This window comes from Panthera pardus, unplaced genomic scaffold (assembly GCF_024362965.1).
Source record: "Panthera pardus isolate Hobbes unplaced genomic scaffold, ASM2436296v1 HiC_scaffold_1, whole genome shotgun sequence".
Lineage (NCBI taxonomy): Eukaryota > Metazoa > Chordata > Mammalia > Carnivora > Felidae > Panthera > Panthera pardus.
Window position 1 is genome coordinate 11,994,453 of NW_026526654.1, and position 14,415 is coordinate 12,008,867.

At 55.9% G+C, this 14,415-nt stretch overlaps 1 protein-coding gene across 1 annotated transcript in view; it reads left to right on the forward strand.

The window, feature by feature from the left end:
- The first annotated feature begins 279 nt into the window (after positions 1 to 279).
- IRS2 (insulin receptor substrate 2) overlaps positions 280 to 14,415 on the forward strand; it is a 31,785-nt gene continuing 17,649 nt past the window's right edge. Inside the window, 2 exon segments of the mRNA XM_019443911.2 lie at positions 280 to 4,117; positions 4,119 to 4,851. Coding sequence (XP_019299456.2) covers positions 854 to 4,117; positions 4,119 to 4,851 — 3,997 coding nt within the window. The 5' untranslated portion in view covers positions 280 to 853.

Sequence of the window (14,415 nt, forward strand, 5' to 3'; positions counted from 1 at the left end):
GGGTGGCATCTCCTCCGCCGGCATCCACAACGAGCCTCTGATTAATGAGGCCGGGGCCAGCCCCCACCCCGCCCGGGCCCTGGCCTCCGCGGGAGGGGGAGGGGACGGCGGGAAACGCAGCCCGGGGAGAAAGGGGGGCGGGGCGGGGGCGCGCGGCCCGCCCCCCCGCGGCCCGCGCCCATTGGCCGCGCCGGCCGTCCGTCGGGGGGCGCGGCGCCAATGCGGGCGGCGGGGCGGGGCGGCCGCGCCGTGTGTGCCTGCGTCACGCCGAGTCACATGTTGTTTTGCTCTTAGTTCAGTCACTCGGTGCGCGATGTGTTACTCGCTGTGCGGCGGGGACCGCGACGATCCCGGGTCGCCGTTGGCAGCGGCGGCGGCGGCAGCAGCAGCAGCAGCAGCAGCCCGGGTGGCGGCGCGGACCCCGAGTGCCCCGGCGCACCCCGGCACCCCGGAGCGCGGCGCGGCGGCGGGACCGGTGCGGCCGCGCGCGCCTTAAGCTCGGCCCCGCGGCTCGGGGACCCCGACTCCTGGCCCAGCCAGCGAGTCCCCAGGCGCCGCCCGAGAGCCCGGGAGGCAAGCGGCCGCGGGGAGCCGGGCCAGGGGGCGGCCACCGCCCGCGCCGGGCATCCTCTGGGGCCCGGGAGCGCGGAGGGCGCTGCGCCACCGCGCGGTGCCGGCCCCCGCGGGCCTCCCCCGACCTTCCCCACCTCCTGGGCCCGAGGGACGCGGGCTCGGGCGGGCGAGCAGGGGGTAGGGTGGGGGGGCGGGGAGGGAGCCGCCCCCGCCCGCGCCCCCTCCGCTGTCCCGCGGCTCCTTCACGGCGGGCCGGGCGGCGCGGCCTGAGACGCCGGCGATGGCGAGCCCGCCGCTGCACGGGCCCCCCGGGCCGGCGGGTGGCGACGGCCCCAACCTCAACAACAACAACAACAACAACAACCACAGCGTGCGCAAGTGCGGCTACCTGCGCAAGCAGAAGCACGGCCACAAGCGCTTCTTCGTGCTGCGCGGGCCCGGCGACGAGGCGGCGGCGGCGGGCGGGGGGCCGGCGCCGCAGCCGCCGCGGCTCGAGTACTACGAGAGCGAGAAGAAGTGGCGGAGCAAGGCGGGCGCCCCGAAGCGGGTCATCGCGCTCGACTGCTGCCTGAATATCAACAAGCGCGCCGACGCCAAGCACAAGTACCTGATCGCGCTCTACACCAAGGACGAGTACTTCGCCGTGGCGGCCGAGAACGAGCAGGAGCAGGAGGGCTGGTACCGCGCGCTCACCGACCTGGTCAGCGAGGGCCGCGCGGGCGCCGGCGACGCGCCCCCCGCCGCCGCCACCGCCGCGTCCTGCAGCGCCTCCCTGCCCGGCGCCCTGGGCGGCTCGGCCGGCGCCGCCGCGGCCGATGACAGCTACGGGCTGGTGGCGCCCGCCTCGGCCGCCTACCGCGAGGTGTGGCAGGTGAACCTGAAGCCCAAGGGCCTGGGCCAGAGCAGGAACCTGACGGGCGTGTACCGCTTGTGCCTGTCGGCGCGCACCATCGGCTTTGTGAAACTTAACTGTGAGCAGCCGTCGGTGACGCTGCAGCTCATGAACATTCGCCGCTGCGGCCACTCGGACAGCTTCTTCTTCATCGAGGTGGGCCGGTCGGCCGTCACGGGCCCAGGTGAGCTGTGGATGCAGGCCGACGACTCGGTGGTGGCTCAGAACATCCACGAGACCATCCTGGAGGCCATGAAGGCGCTCAAGGAGCTCTTCGAGTTCCGGCCGCGCAGCAAGAGCCAGTCGTCGGGCTCGTCCTCCACACACCCCATCAGCGTCCCCGGCGCGCGCCGCCACCACCACCTGGTCAACCTGCCCCCCAGCCAGACGGGCCTGGTGCGCCGCTCGCGCACCGACAGCCTGGCCGCCACCCCGCCGGCAGCCAAGTGCAGCTCGTGCCGGGTGCGCACGGCCAGCGAGGGCGACGGCGGCGCGGCGGCGGCGGGGGCCGGGGCGGCGGGCGGCAGGCCCGTGTCGGTGGCCGGGAGTCCCCTGAGCCCCGGACCGGTGCGAACGCCCCTGAGCCGCTCACACACCCTGAGCGGCGGCGGCGGCGGCGGCGGCTGCGGCGGCCGCGCAGGCAAGGTGGCGCTGGCGCCGGCAGGGGGCGCCCTGCAACACAGCCGCTCCATGTCCATGCCCGTGGCGCACTCGCCCCCAGCAGCCACCAGCCCTAGCAGCTTGTCGTCCAGCAGCGGGCACGGCTCCGGCTCCTACCCGCCGCCTCCGGGCCCGCACCCGCACCTGCAGCACCCCCTGCACCAGCCCGCGAGCCAGCGGCCCTCCAGCGGCAGCGCCTCGGCCTCGGGGTCCCCCAGCGACCCCGGCTTCATGTCTCTGGACGAGTACGGCTCCAGCCCTGGGGACCTGAGAGCCTTCTGCAGCCACCGGAGCAACACGCCCGAGTCCATTGCCGAGACGCCCCCGGCCCGGGACGGCAGCGGGGGCGAGCTGTACGGGTACATGACCATGGACCGGCCCCTGAGCCACTGTGGCCGCCCCTACCGCAGAGTCTCCGGGGACGGAGCCCAGGACGTGGACAGAGGCCTGAGGAAGCGGACGTACTCCCTGACCACACCTGCCCGGCAGCGTCCCGTGCCCCAGCCCTCCTCTGCGTCCCTGGACGAATACACCCTGATGCGGGTCTCCTTCTCTGGCAGCTCCGGCCGCCTCTGCCCGTCCTGCCCCGCCTCGTCTCCCAAAGCGGCCTACCACCCCTACCCCGAGGACTACGGGGACGTCGAGATCGGCTCCCACAGGAGCTCCAGCAGTAACCTGGGCACGGACGACGGCTACATGCCCATGACCCCCGGCGCGGCCCTCACGGGGGGTGGCAGTGGCAGCTGTAGGAGTGACGACTACATGCCCATGAGCCCCACCAGCGTGTCCGCCCCAAAGCAGATCCTGCAGCCTCGAGCTGCCGCTGCGGCCTTGCCCCCCGCGGGAGCGCCGGTGTCCATGCCCGCTGCCGGCAGGGCCTTCCCGGCCAGCGGGGGCAGCTACAAGGCGAGCTCCCCGGCGGAGAGCTCCCCCGAGGACAGCGGGTACATGCGTATGTGGTGTGGCTCCAAGCTGTCCATGGAGAACGCAGACAGCAAGCTGCTGCCCAACGGGGACTACCTCAACATGTCCCCCAGCGACGCAGGCGCCTCCGGGACCCCTCCCGACTTCTTCTCCGCCGCCTTGCATGGCAGCGGGGAGACGCTCAGGGGAGTGCCCGGCTATTGCCACAGCTCCCTGCCCCGCTCCTACAAGGCTCCCTACACCTGCAACGGGGACAACAACGACCAGTATGTGCTCATGAGCTCTCCGGTGGGGCGCATCCTGGAAGAGGAGAGGCTGGAGCCGCCGGCCAGCCCAGGGACCGTGCCGTCCAGCGGCTGCGGCGGTGGCGGCCACGCCCAGCCTCCTCACCCAGCAGTGCCTTCGCCTGGCAGGCCAAGTGGCAGCGTTGGCGGCCGCCCAGAGGGCTTCCTGAACCAGCGCTGCCGGGCAGTGCGGCCCACGCGCCTGTCCCTGGAGGGGCTTCAGACCCTGCCCAGCATGCACGAGTACCCGCTGCCACCCGAGCCCAAGAGCCCCGGTGAGTACATCAACATTGACTTCGGCGACGCGGGAGCTCGCCTGTCGCCTCCTGCACCCCCGCTGCTGGCCTCGGCCGCCTCGTCGTCCTCGCTGCTGTCCGCCAGCAGCCCGGCCTCCTCCCTGGGCTCGGGCACCCCGGGCACGAGCGGCGACAGCCGACAGCGCTCCCCGCTTTCCGACTACATGAACCTCGACTTCAGCTCGCCCAAGTCACCCAAGCCGGGCCCCCAGGGCGGGGACCCCGTGGGCTCGCTGGACGCCCTCCTGTCCCCTGAGGCCTCCTCCCCCTATCCGCCGCTGCCCCCGCGCCCTGCGGCGCCCGCCTCCGCCCTGCAGCAGCAGCCGCTGCCTCCGCCCCCTCCAGGCGAGCTGTACCGCCTGCCCCCCGCCCCCGCCGCCCAGGGCCCCAGCGTTGCCTCCTCGTCGTCCTCGGAGACTGGGGACAATGGTGACTACACCGAGATGGCCTTCGGCGTGGCTGCCACCCCGCCGCAACCCATCGCCGCCCCCCCCGAAGCCGGAAGGTGCCCGCGTGACCAGCCCCACGTCCGGCGTCAAGAGGCTGAGTCTCAGGGATCAAGTGTCGGGAGTGGAGGCCTTCCTGCAGGCCAGCCAGCCCCCGGACCCGCACCGGGGGGCCAAGGTCATCCGCGCAGACCCGCAGGGGGGCCGCCGCCGCCACAGCTCCGAGACCTTCTCCTCGACCACCACTGTGACCCCCGTGTCCCCGTCCTTCGCCCACAACCCGAAGCGCCACAACTCGGCTTCCGTGGAAAACGTCTCTCTCAGGAAAAGCAGCGAAGGGGCCAGCGGCGGCGGCCTGGCTGGGGGCGACGAGCGCCCCACGTCCCCCCGCCAGCTGCAGCCACCGCCCCCCCAGCAGGCGCGGCCGTGGCTACCGAGTCAGCCAGGGGGCTTGGTCGGGTGCCCCGGGGGCAGCGGCTCTCCGATGCGCAGGGAGACCTCTGCCGGCTTCCAGAATGGCCTCAACTACATCGCCATCGACGTGAGGGACGAACCTGGGCTGTCACCCAGCCCGCAGCAGCTTCCGCACCCGCAGCCGGGAGACAAGAGCGCCTGGGGCCGGACCCGGAGCCTGGGGGGTCTCCTCAGCGCGGTGGGGGGCAGCAGCACCGGTGGGGTGTGCGGGGGGCCCGGCCCTGGCGCCCTGCCCTCCGCCAACACCTATGCCAGCATTGACTTTTTGTCGCATCACCTGAAGGAGGCCACCATTGTGAAAGGTGAGGCCCTTGGAATCTTGCGGTCGGCGGGAGGCAGGGTGGGATGGCCGGGGAGAGGGCCGCTCTGGCTTCACCACCATCCACTCCTTTGGTACCTGGACACAAGCACCAAAATACTGGACAAGCCGCCTTGTTTTGCTTTCCTCTTGGCTCCCCCGGGTTCCTTCTTTGCCAAACAGCCGTAGCGGCCCAGTGGTCTTTGAGTTGAATGTGCAGCTTCGCACCCAGGAGGCTGGGATTCGTTGTTTGGGCCCCGCCCCCTTGTTCTTTTCCCATCGCCTCTCTTCTCCTCCTTCACAGGGCAGGGCCAGTCCCGCCCCCCCCCCCCCCCCCCCCGATTTAGGCCCCCCCCCCAGAGTGCCCGCTGGCGGTTCTTGACCTGGAGTCCTGACTGCTCCCTCACCTTTCTCTTTGTTTTCCTGAAACCAGGTCCCCCCTGATTTCTGCTGAGCCTCAGAGTTTACAAAAACAAGTCTGAAAGTCATTTGGAAAATGAGCATCCATTTTGGTGGCTGCAACAGGGAACAGTTAGTTAACTGTTTCAGTTTTACAAGTAAACTGCAGGGCTTTTCCTTAAGGGAGACTCTTTCTCCTGAGGGTCTGCAGCGGTGACAGTGTTTAAATACCACACCAAAGCAGTGGTTCTCAAACTTGAGCCTGCCCGGGAGTCACCTGGTCAGTGTTTGCCAGAAACCTGGAGGGCTGGGCCGTGTCAAGCCCCAGAGATTCTGATGCAGCAGGTCTAGGGTGTGGCTTAGAATGTGCATTTTTAAGAAATTCCCAGGCTATGCGGATGCTGTTGGGGGGATGCTGTGTGTGTGTGTGGGGGGGGGAGTCCTCTGAGAACTCTGTCCCGTGTTCGACTCACCTGAGGAGGTTCAAGGAATGGGCCTCACCCAGGGCACACTCAAGCAAAGCACCCAGTGGGCAGAGCCCAGGCACCAGTTCTCAGAGTTTGCCCAGGGGATGTTACCGTGCAGTCGGGCTTCAGCATCAGTGCTTTAGAGAAAACAGGCGGGAGACAACAGCACTGGTGTTTTCAAGTCCGATAGCCTGGTGTCCCGTGGTGTTGTTCACAGTCCATTAAATATCCATGAGGAGAGAGCAGTGTGTTTGCTCTGCCGCTGGTGGTGTAGGCTGGGCTGGGGGCAGAGGGGGTGAATGTTCAATTCACAAGTTTCTAGTTATGGATCTTTCTGCGGGGCGGGGAGGTTGCTGCTAGGAAGGTGGAAGCTGTGTGGGAACCCGGGAACCGAAAGCCGTGAGAGTGGTGTTTGGTAGATGCTGGCCTAAGGTCAGCAGTCTGCAGCGGGTCCAGGGTGATGGTCGAGGTGGCTTGGGAACCCGTACACCTTTTGTAGGTAAAGTACACAGACCGGCTGAACGCTAAGTCCACCATAAGGCTTGTAACATGCCTGGGACCTGTAGTCGTGGGATTTAACAGCATGACTACGGAGTAAATAGCCTGTTCTAATATAAAAGGAAGAGCTCTTTACTTTTTTGTTAAAACCATAGAATGAAAGGTGGAAAGAGTCCTAGAGAATTGTCAGGAATATGGTGCTTGAGCGTGGAATTAAATCAGTTGGAACTGGTCAGACTGTGCCCCGTCGACGACGACGACTCTCAACTAAAGGTCACTTTGTTCGCAGTTCAGTTAGGCGGTCCAGGTACTTCTGAAAAATTGCTACTGTGCCCTGAAGTTGGAGGACGAGTGAAGTCTAGGACCCAGACCATAGAAACACACCAGCGTGAATTGAGTGGAAAAAAGAGACAAACACACAAAAGTTATTGTCGTGTGCCCAAATGGGTCTATGCCTTAGTGAACACGAAAGCACACTTTGCTGAAATCTGATTCTCATCAGAGAAGCAGCCTGAGAACCTAACACCTTTTACTGCTTTGGGTGAAGTAGGCGGCCAAAACCCGGCCTGGAGTTGGAGGGCCCCGGAGCGGGCTTCTGCAGAAGCAGGAGTGAGCAGGGGGTTTGTGTCTGCAAGCTGAAAAGGGTTCAAGGCCTTTCTGATAAAGGAGATACATTCAGAAACGTGATTCACGTATGATATAATGCCCTTTCCAGACTCGGGAACATTTTAAACTGCGGGAGATAAGTCGAGCCAGAGACCTGATTTTAGCTTCTTCTGTGTTCCCACCAGTATAAAATTCCTTTCAACCTATAGGATTCAGGACTGAAGCCAGAACCGCAGTTCAGATGCCCCGGAGTGGCTGAGCAAAGATGAGATCCTATTTGGTTGCTGGTTTTCCAGAGTCTCTGTGAGCACTGTGGTCAACACCCTTTTAAGAAGGAAAAGGACTATTTTTAAGCAAAATCGAGAGCTGCAGTTGACCCATTGTGCCAAAACCGGTCTGTGAGGAGCACCCCATGATAAATGGATTTCTAGTAAGCTCCTTTGACACAGAGAACAGGAGGCTAGGAAAGACAAGGATGTGGGCTTAATTCACGTGGAACCTGAACTGTGGTCTGCAGAGCCAGGAGGGAAACGTTTAGAAACTCCAGGTGAACGTCCACTGTTATTTAACTCACGTGTGGCTGTAGAAATTTTGTGCGTGGTGCTCATAAATACGAAGTTCATGGGAGATAAGCGTCCTTTGGGAGAATGATTTATAGCAGGAGGACTTGGAAAGCATTTCTTTGAAGATGAAGTGGGAAAAGAGCTCCCGGGTCATCGCATGAGCTGGCCGGGCTCTGGGAAGTGGTGTGTGTGTCCCTGCCGAGTTCCTGGAGCTCCACACGGAGACACGTCGTTAATTATGCCAGAGCAGAATAGTCTGGGGTCATTTGCATAGGGGTTGGCATTTGCATGAGTGGTAACAAAGACGTAAGGTTCCTGCAGCCAGCCTTTGGTAGTTGTTTACCATAGAATCCGGGATGGGGGGATTATAGTGCTAGAACCAAAGACACAGTTAATGCACCCTCGGGGTGTGTGTGTGTGTGCATGTGTGCATGTTCTGCATTAACACATAATAATAGCATGTATAATACAATCGTTGTGTATTGATCCAGAGCAAGTAAAAACTGAACTCTAAATTCTGCGTCTCACTAGGGAGCAAGGGAGGGTACTTACTGCGTGTTTTGTGTGTGTATGTGCAGGAAAGTCTAACCAATCTGTCAGAGTGTTGTTGTTTGGGACCTGGAAATGTAATACTGAATCTATGCTTTAAAACAGCATGTAAAAATTCATTTTATACATTTTTGTGCTATGATGATAGATTGGTGTGTATTACGAAAGGTGCTGTCTTAGTGTTCCTCTTTAGTGGGATTTTTATTCTAAAATTGGTTTTTATGTACGAGTAAGGCAGATTAGACAAGAATGACCACTGAAAGCATCTGCCGTTTAAATTTTGTTTGATATAAGGACCATATATTCATGTTCTAGGGTCAGAGAAGTTGGGGGTAAGAGGAAGGTTTCCAAAGGTATAGTACAGTCCCAATTTATGTTTAAAAAGATTGCCTGTTGAAGTCTTAAAACAAAGAACTTGAATATTTTTAGCACTCCAGTGAGATTGCTTGACCACATGCCCTTTATTTTTCTGTCGGGCGTGCTTTCCCTGCTTCGGTCGGCCAGCTCTTGTCGAAATAAGATAATAAGGAGCACCGCTCCTGCCCTGTTCCCAGGAACAGACAGCCAAGGTGCTTATGAAAACACACAGGCTTTCGTGAATGAAAGTCACATGACTTGTTCTATTTCCTTTATTGAAAGAGAAACCTTTACGAAAATAGTACTTCGTAGAAGGAAGCATAGTATGTGGAACATTAAACCAGGAATCAGGAAACCAGGTTTCTGGTTGCTGATCTTAATGAGTCATTGTGTGACAGAGGGAAACCATTTAATCCCTGGTTCTCACTTTCTCTGTCTGTAAAATGGGGCAATTATAGCCCTCTCCCTCCTGTGTCCTTGGCCCCTAGGAGGTCCAGGAGATCATAAAAATCAGGAGCAGTTAAAATGCTCTTCCAAAGGATCGTGCTGGTAAATCCAATGATGTTGTTGGTACTACCTTGAAACCATGAGTATTTATAGGAAACTCACTTTTGTCAATGAGTGTTCTTAAAAAAACAACAACAAACAACAACTCCTAGTCCTCTGGAAATGGAGCAAATACCTTTTTAAGAATTGCATGCCTTTTCTGCTTGCCTGCCGGTTCCACTCCAGTCTCCAAGAACCACGTTTTCGCCCTCTTTATTTAACTTGAGATTTTGTTCGCAGATAATTATCAATTGCAATGGAGTGGCGTTTTAAATTACATCGCAGAATAACAACTGAGGAAAATAGCATCCTCCTGCTGAAACTCCATGAAGACCGTACTTTTGATTACCTTCTTTCTCTGACTTGTTCACATACCAAGACATATTGTCACCATGAAAATCGAGAACTAGAATGAACCTACAGTGTTTTAATTGATAGTGTGGGCTCTTCGCGCGGGATGTATCAAAAGAAACACAGAACCCGTCAACTTGCAGCTGCTGAATCCAGTGCTGGGCCTGGGGCTTCAGTTTTCCGGTTGATTCAGTTAGGGTGGCCACTGCTGTGTGCTTTGGATTCGTTTGGTCGTCAGACACCGTAGGAACACCGCCAGTGTTTGATTCGTTTCCTCTTCTCCGGGCCCGTGCCTCCTGAAGAGGAATTTTAATAGAGAACTAACGTGCTGTTTTCTTTAGAGTTCTCTGTATCAAGTGAATCGGTGTCTCTTTTTCTGAAGAGGAGAACTTCAGCAGTTTTAGTCACAGCATGGGCAAAGTGGGCTTTCTGTTAGAATTCCCACTAATGTGTTTTCTGTAGAAGGGTAGTTCCAGGAGCTAGTTATAACTAGGGTATCAGATTTGGCAAGTGGAGAGGGTTTTGTTGTTGTTGTTGTTTTGGTTTTGGGGCTAGCGCAGAATCCAGTAGTCCTGTCTCACCTCAGAAACTTAAGGGAAAATGTAACTTTACTCTTTTATCTGCCCTGCCAAGTAGAGTAGGGGAAAAACTCAGAGGGAAATAACACGGGCCCCGAAGCCAGGTCTTGAGCAAGTCCACGAATAATAGGGGAATTCTCTGTAGATTTTCTCTCCTGCAGACATGAATAGAATGCATATTTCTGGACAAACTGAGCAAGGCGTTGTCACGTTGGCATTTTAATGAGCAAATGAAAACAAAGTGTTCTGAACCTCCAAAGTGATCGGTTACAAACAAGCATGTTTATTGATCAGGTGGTGGGTTTCGTGAAAACAGCACCAGCCAAATCTAAAGGGGGAGACGGCGTGTTTGTTTTATTCACCCGAATGCGTCCTTCAAGATTGCAGTGTTCTTGGTTTTGTTTTGTTTTGTTTTGTTAGTAATTGTTCACGGTAGATCGGTGGAGACCGGGTTCAGTGGTGGGTTCTCTTCTGACAACCGTTGAAGGGAAATGCTTCAGTCGGTAATTGCTAGTGACGATTCGAGTTCTTTCTAGAGAGCCCCAGAGACGTGTGTGTTGACTGCACTGAAACGAGAGGCTCAGAGGGAAGTTTGAGGAGAGGCAGCTGAACTGCATGTTGTATGCTGGCATCTTGCTTCGTGAGTGTGGATGACACAGGACCCTTCTGTGCGTGGTGCTTTTGCTACTTGATTGAATTCATCGCATGCGGACGCTGAGATGGAATTGGGCTAAAATTTCAAGGCTGCGTGTTTACCAGAGATAAAATACAGTCTGGTCAGCAGTTCCGATTTCTTGGACTAGAAAATTATAAAATTGGCACGAGGTTGCTTTTACGTGCGCAGGGACATTGTGAAACTTGACGGGGTAAGTGTGCCTTCAGATGTGGCCCTGTTTTCTTGTGCCACACGTGATATTCGTGCCCACAGACAAGATTTAAAAAACATTCCTTCCTTATTGTGTTTTTACTGAAATTTGCAATATCTGGTCAGATACTGTGGTACATCATATACTTTCAAGATAAATGACCACATGTGTAGCACTTTGTAAATACTCGCGGGTTTCTTAGTATTGATTGTAAGGAGTATCAAATTTTCCAGAAGTAAATATTGGGGGGGGGGGTCCATTTCTCATGTAGTCATGTTCCAAGAGGCTTGGCGTGAATTTTTTTTAATTGAGATTCAACTACTGAAGAGTGACGTGTACTCTAATCGTGTTAAAACTTTATAACCTGAAGTATAATTATAATCTTACTGCTGCTTTGATCCATCCATATGGTAGTGGTATAAACGCTTGAGTGGATTGTTAGAGTCTAGTATTAAATTTCAGTGTTTTCAATGGCTAAAAATGGGGATTATGGCAGATTCCGTTATATTATGTGATTTTAATTGTTACCTTAGGTTCCATGTTCAGCTGAGAATGATTTATGCTTTTACATGGTATTAACGCATAATCTTTAATACTTACGAACGTGATACTGAGCTCCCTCTATGCAGATTTAAAAGGAGTTACTTAAATCAGATCATCTTTTGGCTCCAAATTACCTGTAACAATACCAAAACTGATGGACAATGAATGAATTTGAAAGAAGGCAGCTGGGGTTGGAGATGCTAAATTGAAAATGTATCCGTTGTCGTGATCAATACCGAAAGATTAATGCGTGCCCCATCCCCTTTTAGGTCAAAAGAATTGTGTAAAATCCAGAAAGTGTTTTTCTTCGCTTCATAGCATGGAGACATTTTCTTACCTATATTACCACATGGTATTTCATAACCCGGTGACGTGGGCTGGGCCACTTCTTGGGAATGCGGAATGTGCAGCTTCGAGAGGCCGGGGGACTCACCCAAAGGTTCCCTGAGCCACAAGGTGAACCGTGGAAGGGTTCTGATGGACCAGCATTGTCTTGCGTTCTGCCTGGGAGCACCTGATCCCCAGCCAGTGCTGTTTACATGAGGTCAGGTTGTCTCCAAGTCCTACAACCCCCGGCTGTGCTTTGGAAGCTCCCAGCAATCGTTACATTCGGGTTTTATGTAGACCAGCCTCAGCGCAACTTTCAAGGTAACATTTTGTTTTTGATTTCACTTGGGTGATAGTTACTTAATTTCTCTCTTCTTTCCTCGGGGCATTTATCCATCTGGAGTACAATGCTGGCAGTCAGGCAGGAAGGGCATGGAAGGAAAGCCCCCTAATTGTTTTAAACCAGTTTTAACACCTGGCGGTGAGAAGCACTTAGAATTGGATAGGACTTTGATGGCTGTCATTGTGTCTGTGGATTCTCGAGTTGTTGCTGGTTGTTGGCCGCTCTTCTGTTCTGGGGGTTTCCAGTCTCCCTTCCTCGTCTGCACCCACAAGACTCCTGTTCCTCTAGCTGATTTCATTTCAGCAAAGCCAACTGTGGATTATGCTTGATAAGATCCCGCCCCGCCCTGCCCTCCAACCAAATATGTTAAAAGTCTTTCCACGCAGTGTGGACACAATCAGAAGAAAATACAAGGACGCTTTGAGTGAGGGAGAAGGGCTGGGAACCATGAGTATCCTGTAACTCCTTTAAGGTTGTGAGCACAGAGGCTGAGGGAGGTCAGACGTCTTCTCCAAGGTCACCATTTAATTGGTTGGTAGAAATGTGTGTAAATATTATCAAGAAAGAACAGAGTATGCTCTGTGTCTGTGGTCCTTTGTGTGCTGATGAATAACTTTCTCCCAAGATACATCCCATTCCCTCCAGAACAACCCAGCCTCTATGGAAGTGGTATTCTGTCTTTTTTACTTCAGGACGTCTTAGTAAACTGCTTCATACACAGACTAACGGGTCCACAGGCAGACAGAGAGACAGGCTGAGGCACCTAAATAAGGAAGTGTGGTGGAAATTAGGGAAACACCGCGGCTCACGGCCATGTGGGCAGTGTTTACTGGTGAGGTAGAAGGAGCGAAGGTTTGGCAAACATTCAAGATCATGTGCTTGCTTGTTAAAAAAAAGAAAGAAAAGAGAAGAAGAAAATTCTTGGGGTGATTCAAATGGAAAAGCCTCTGTTATCTGGGAAAATGTAAGTTGCTCTTTGTGTTTGGTCCAGCCTGGCCCTGCGGATCCCGTCACTGCTTGAGATGTCTTTGTGATGTATTTATTCTAGAAGTGAAATATCATGTACTCCTCATCGTGAACGAGTCCATTAGCGGTTTTCTGAGAAACGGGCGATGAACCTACTTGATGAGTGTGGTTGAAAACTAACCGGTGTAGAATTTGCCTAAGGACGGACATGTTAGCCCATCGGGTGTTGCGAGGTGGTCGGTAATCTTCCGGGGACTGGATACTTTCACCAGTGCCCATCTTGTTTTTCTCAGAAAAAACAAACAAAAAAAAAACCATGTAACTGGATTTTTATACGAGGAGAAAGGGTTCTTCTGCCTTCCTCACGAGGCGACCGTAACCCCGCTTTCAAAGGCGTAAAGGGAAGACGTAGACAGACAAAAATTTGTAAGCTGTGCGTGTTTTTTAAAAAAATGTCATCGGGATCCGCGGGCTTGTGCTCTAGCGGGTGACTCAGGGTTTTGTTGACGTGAGCCGTCAGTCTCTCCGGCATCCTCGGAGAGACGACTTCCTTCCTAGCAGATGGCAGCCCCGGGGCCACGCGCCTGCCACTGTGAGCGGCGTGTGCATCCGTACTCCACCCGGCCTCGCGGGATCCGGGGCCACCTGCTGCCCCAGGGTCGGCCAGACCGGGAGACGCTGCTTCCTTCTATGCGCGGTTCAGGGGGAGCAGGGGTCAGAGCGCCCGGTGTCCGGCTTCTGGCCCTGCGGAGCGCTTTCGGGTCGAATGAAGAGCTGGGAAGCAAGATGCTGATGTTCCAATGTTGCTTGTAGGGAGTCCTGGTGAAGGAAGCCAGCGGTCTTTCTCCGGGGGCCGGGTTTGGATCCCTTGCTCAGCGCAGCCTGCCCGGTACGGTGGAGGGAAGCCACCCAAAGCAGGGACGGTTGTCAGTGGCCCAGGCCTGCCGTGGAGGCCACGCCCACGCGCCCCGGGTGAAGGGTGAAGGGTAGGCGCACGAGTGGGGGGAGATTGTGACGTGGGGGAGAGGTTTTGGAAATAGGCCAGGATGTTCTTACTCAGTCTGAAAACTTTGCAAATCATGCTTTAGAAACTCTGAGCAATAAACGGGATTAAACAAGGCAGGGATTAGCGGGCGCACGGCACTTTGATTTTGTGCGAAGAAAATACGTGGAGGAACCGGGGCTTGGGGAAACCGACAGCATTCTGGAGCTCCTGTGCTCCTGAGAGGACAGAAATTGCTAGAAAGGGAGATTCCGGTGGTCAGTTTCTTACACTACAGCCTGGATGCTTTTTTTTTTAATTAAAAAAATTTTTTAAATGTTTATTTATACTTGAGAGGGAGAGAGGGGGAGAGAGAGAGAGAGAGAGAGAGAGAGAGAGAGACAGAGTGTGAGCAGGGGAGGGGCAGAGAGAAAGAGAGAGAGGGAGACACAGGCTCCCGGCTCTGAGCTGCCAGCACAGAGCCCGATGCGGGGCTCGAACTCACGAACCATGAGATCATGACCTGAGCCGAAGTCAGATGCTCAACCGACTGAGCCTCCCAGACACCTCTCACTAGTATTTTTTTAATGTTTAATTATTTTTGAGAGAGAGACAGAGAGAGATAGA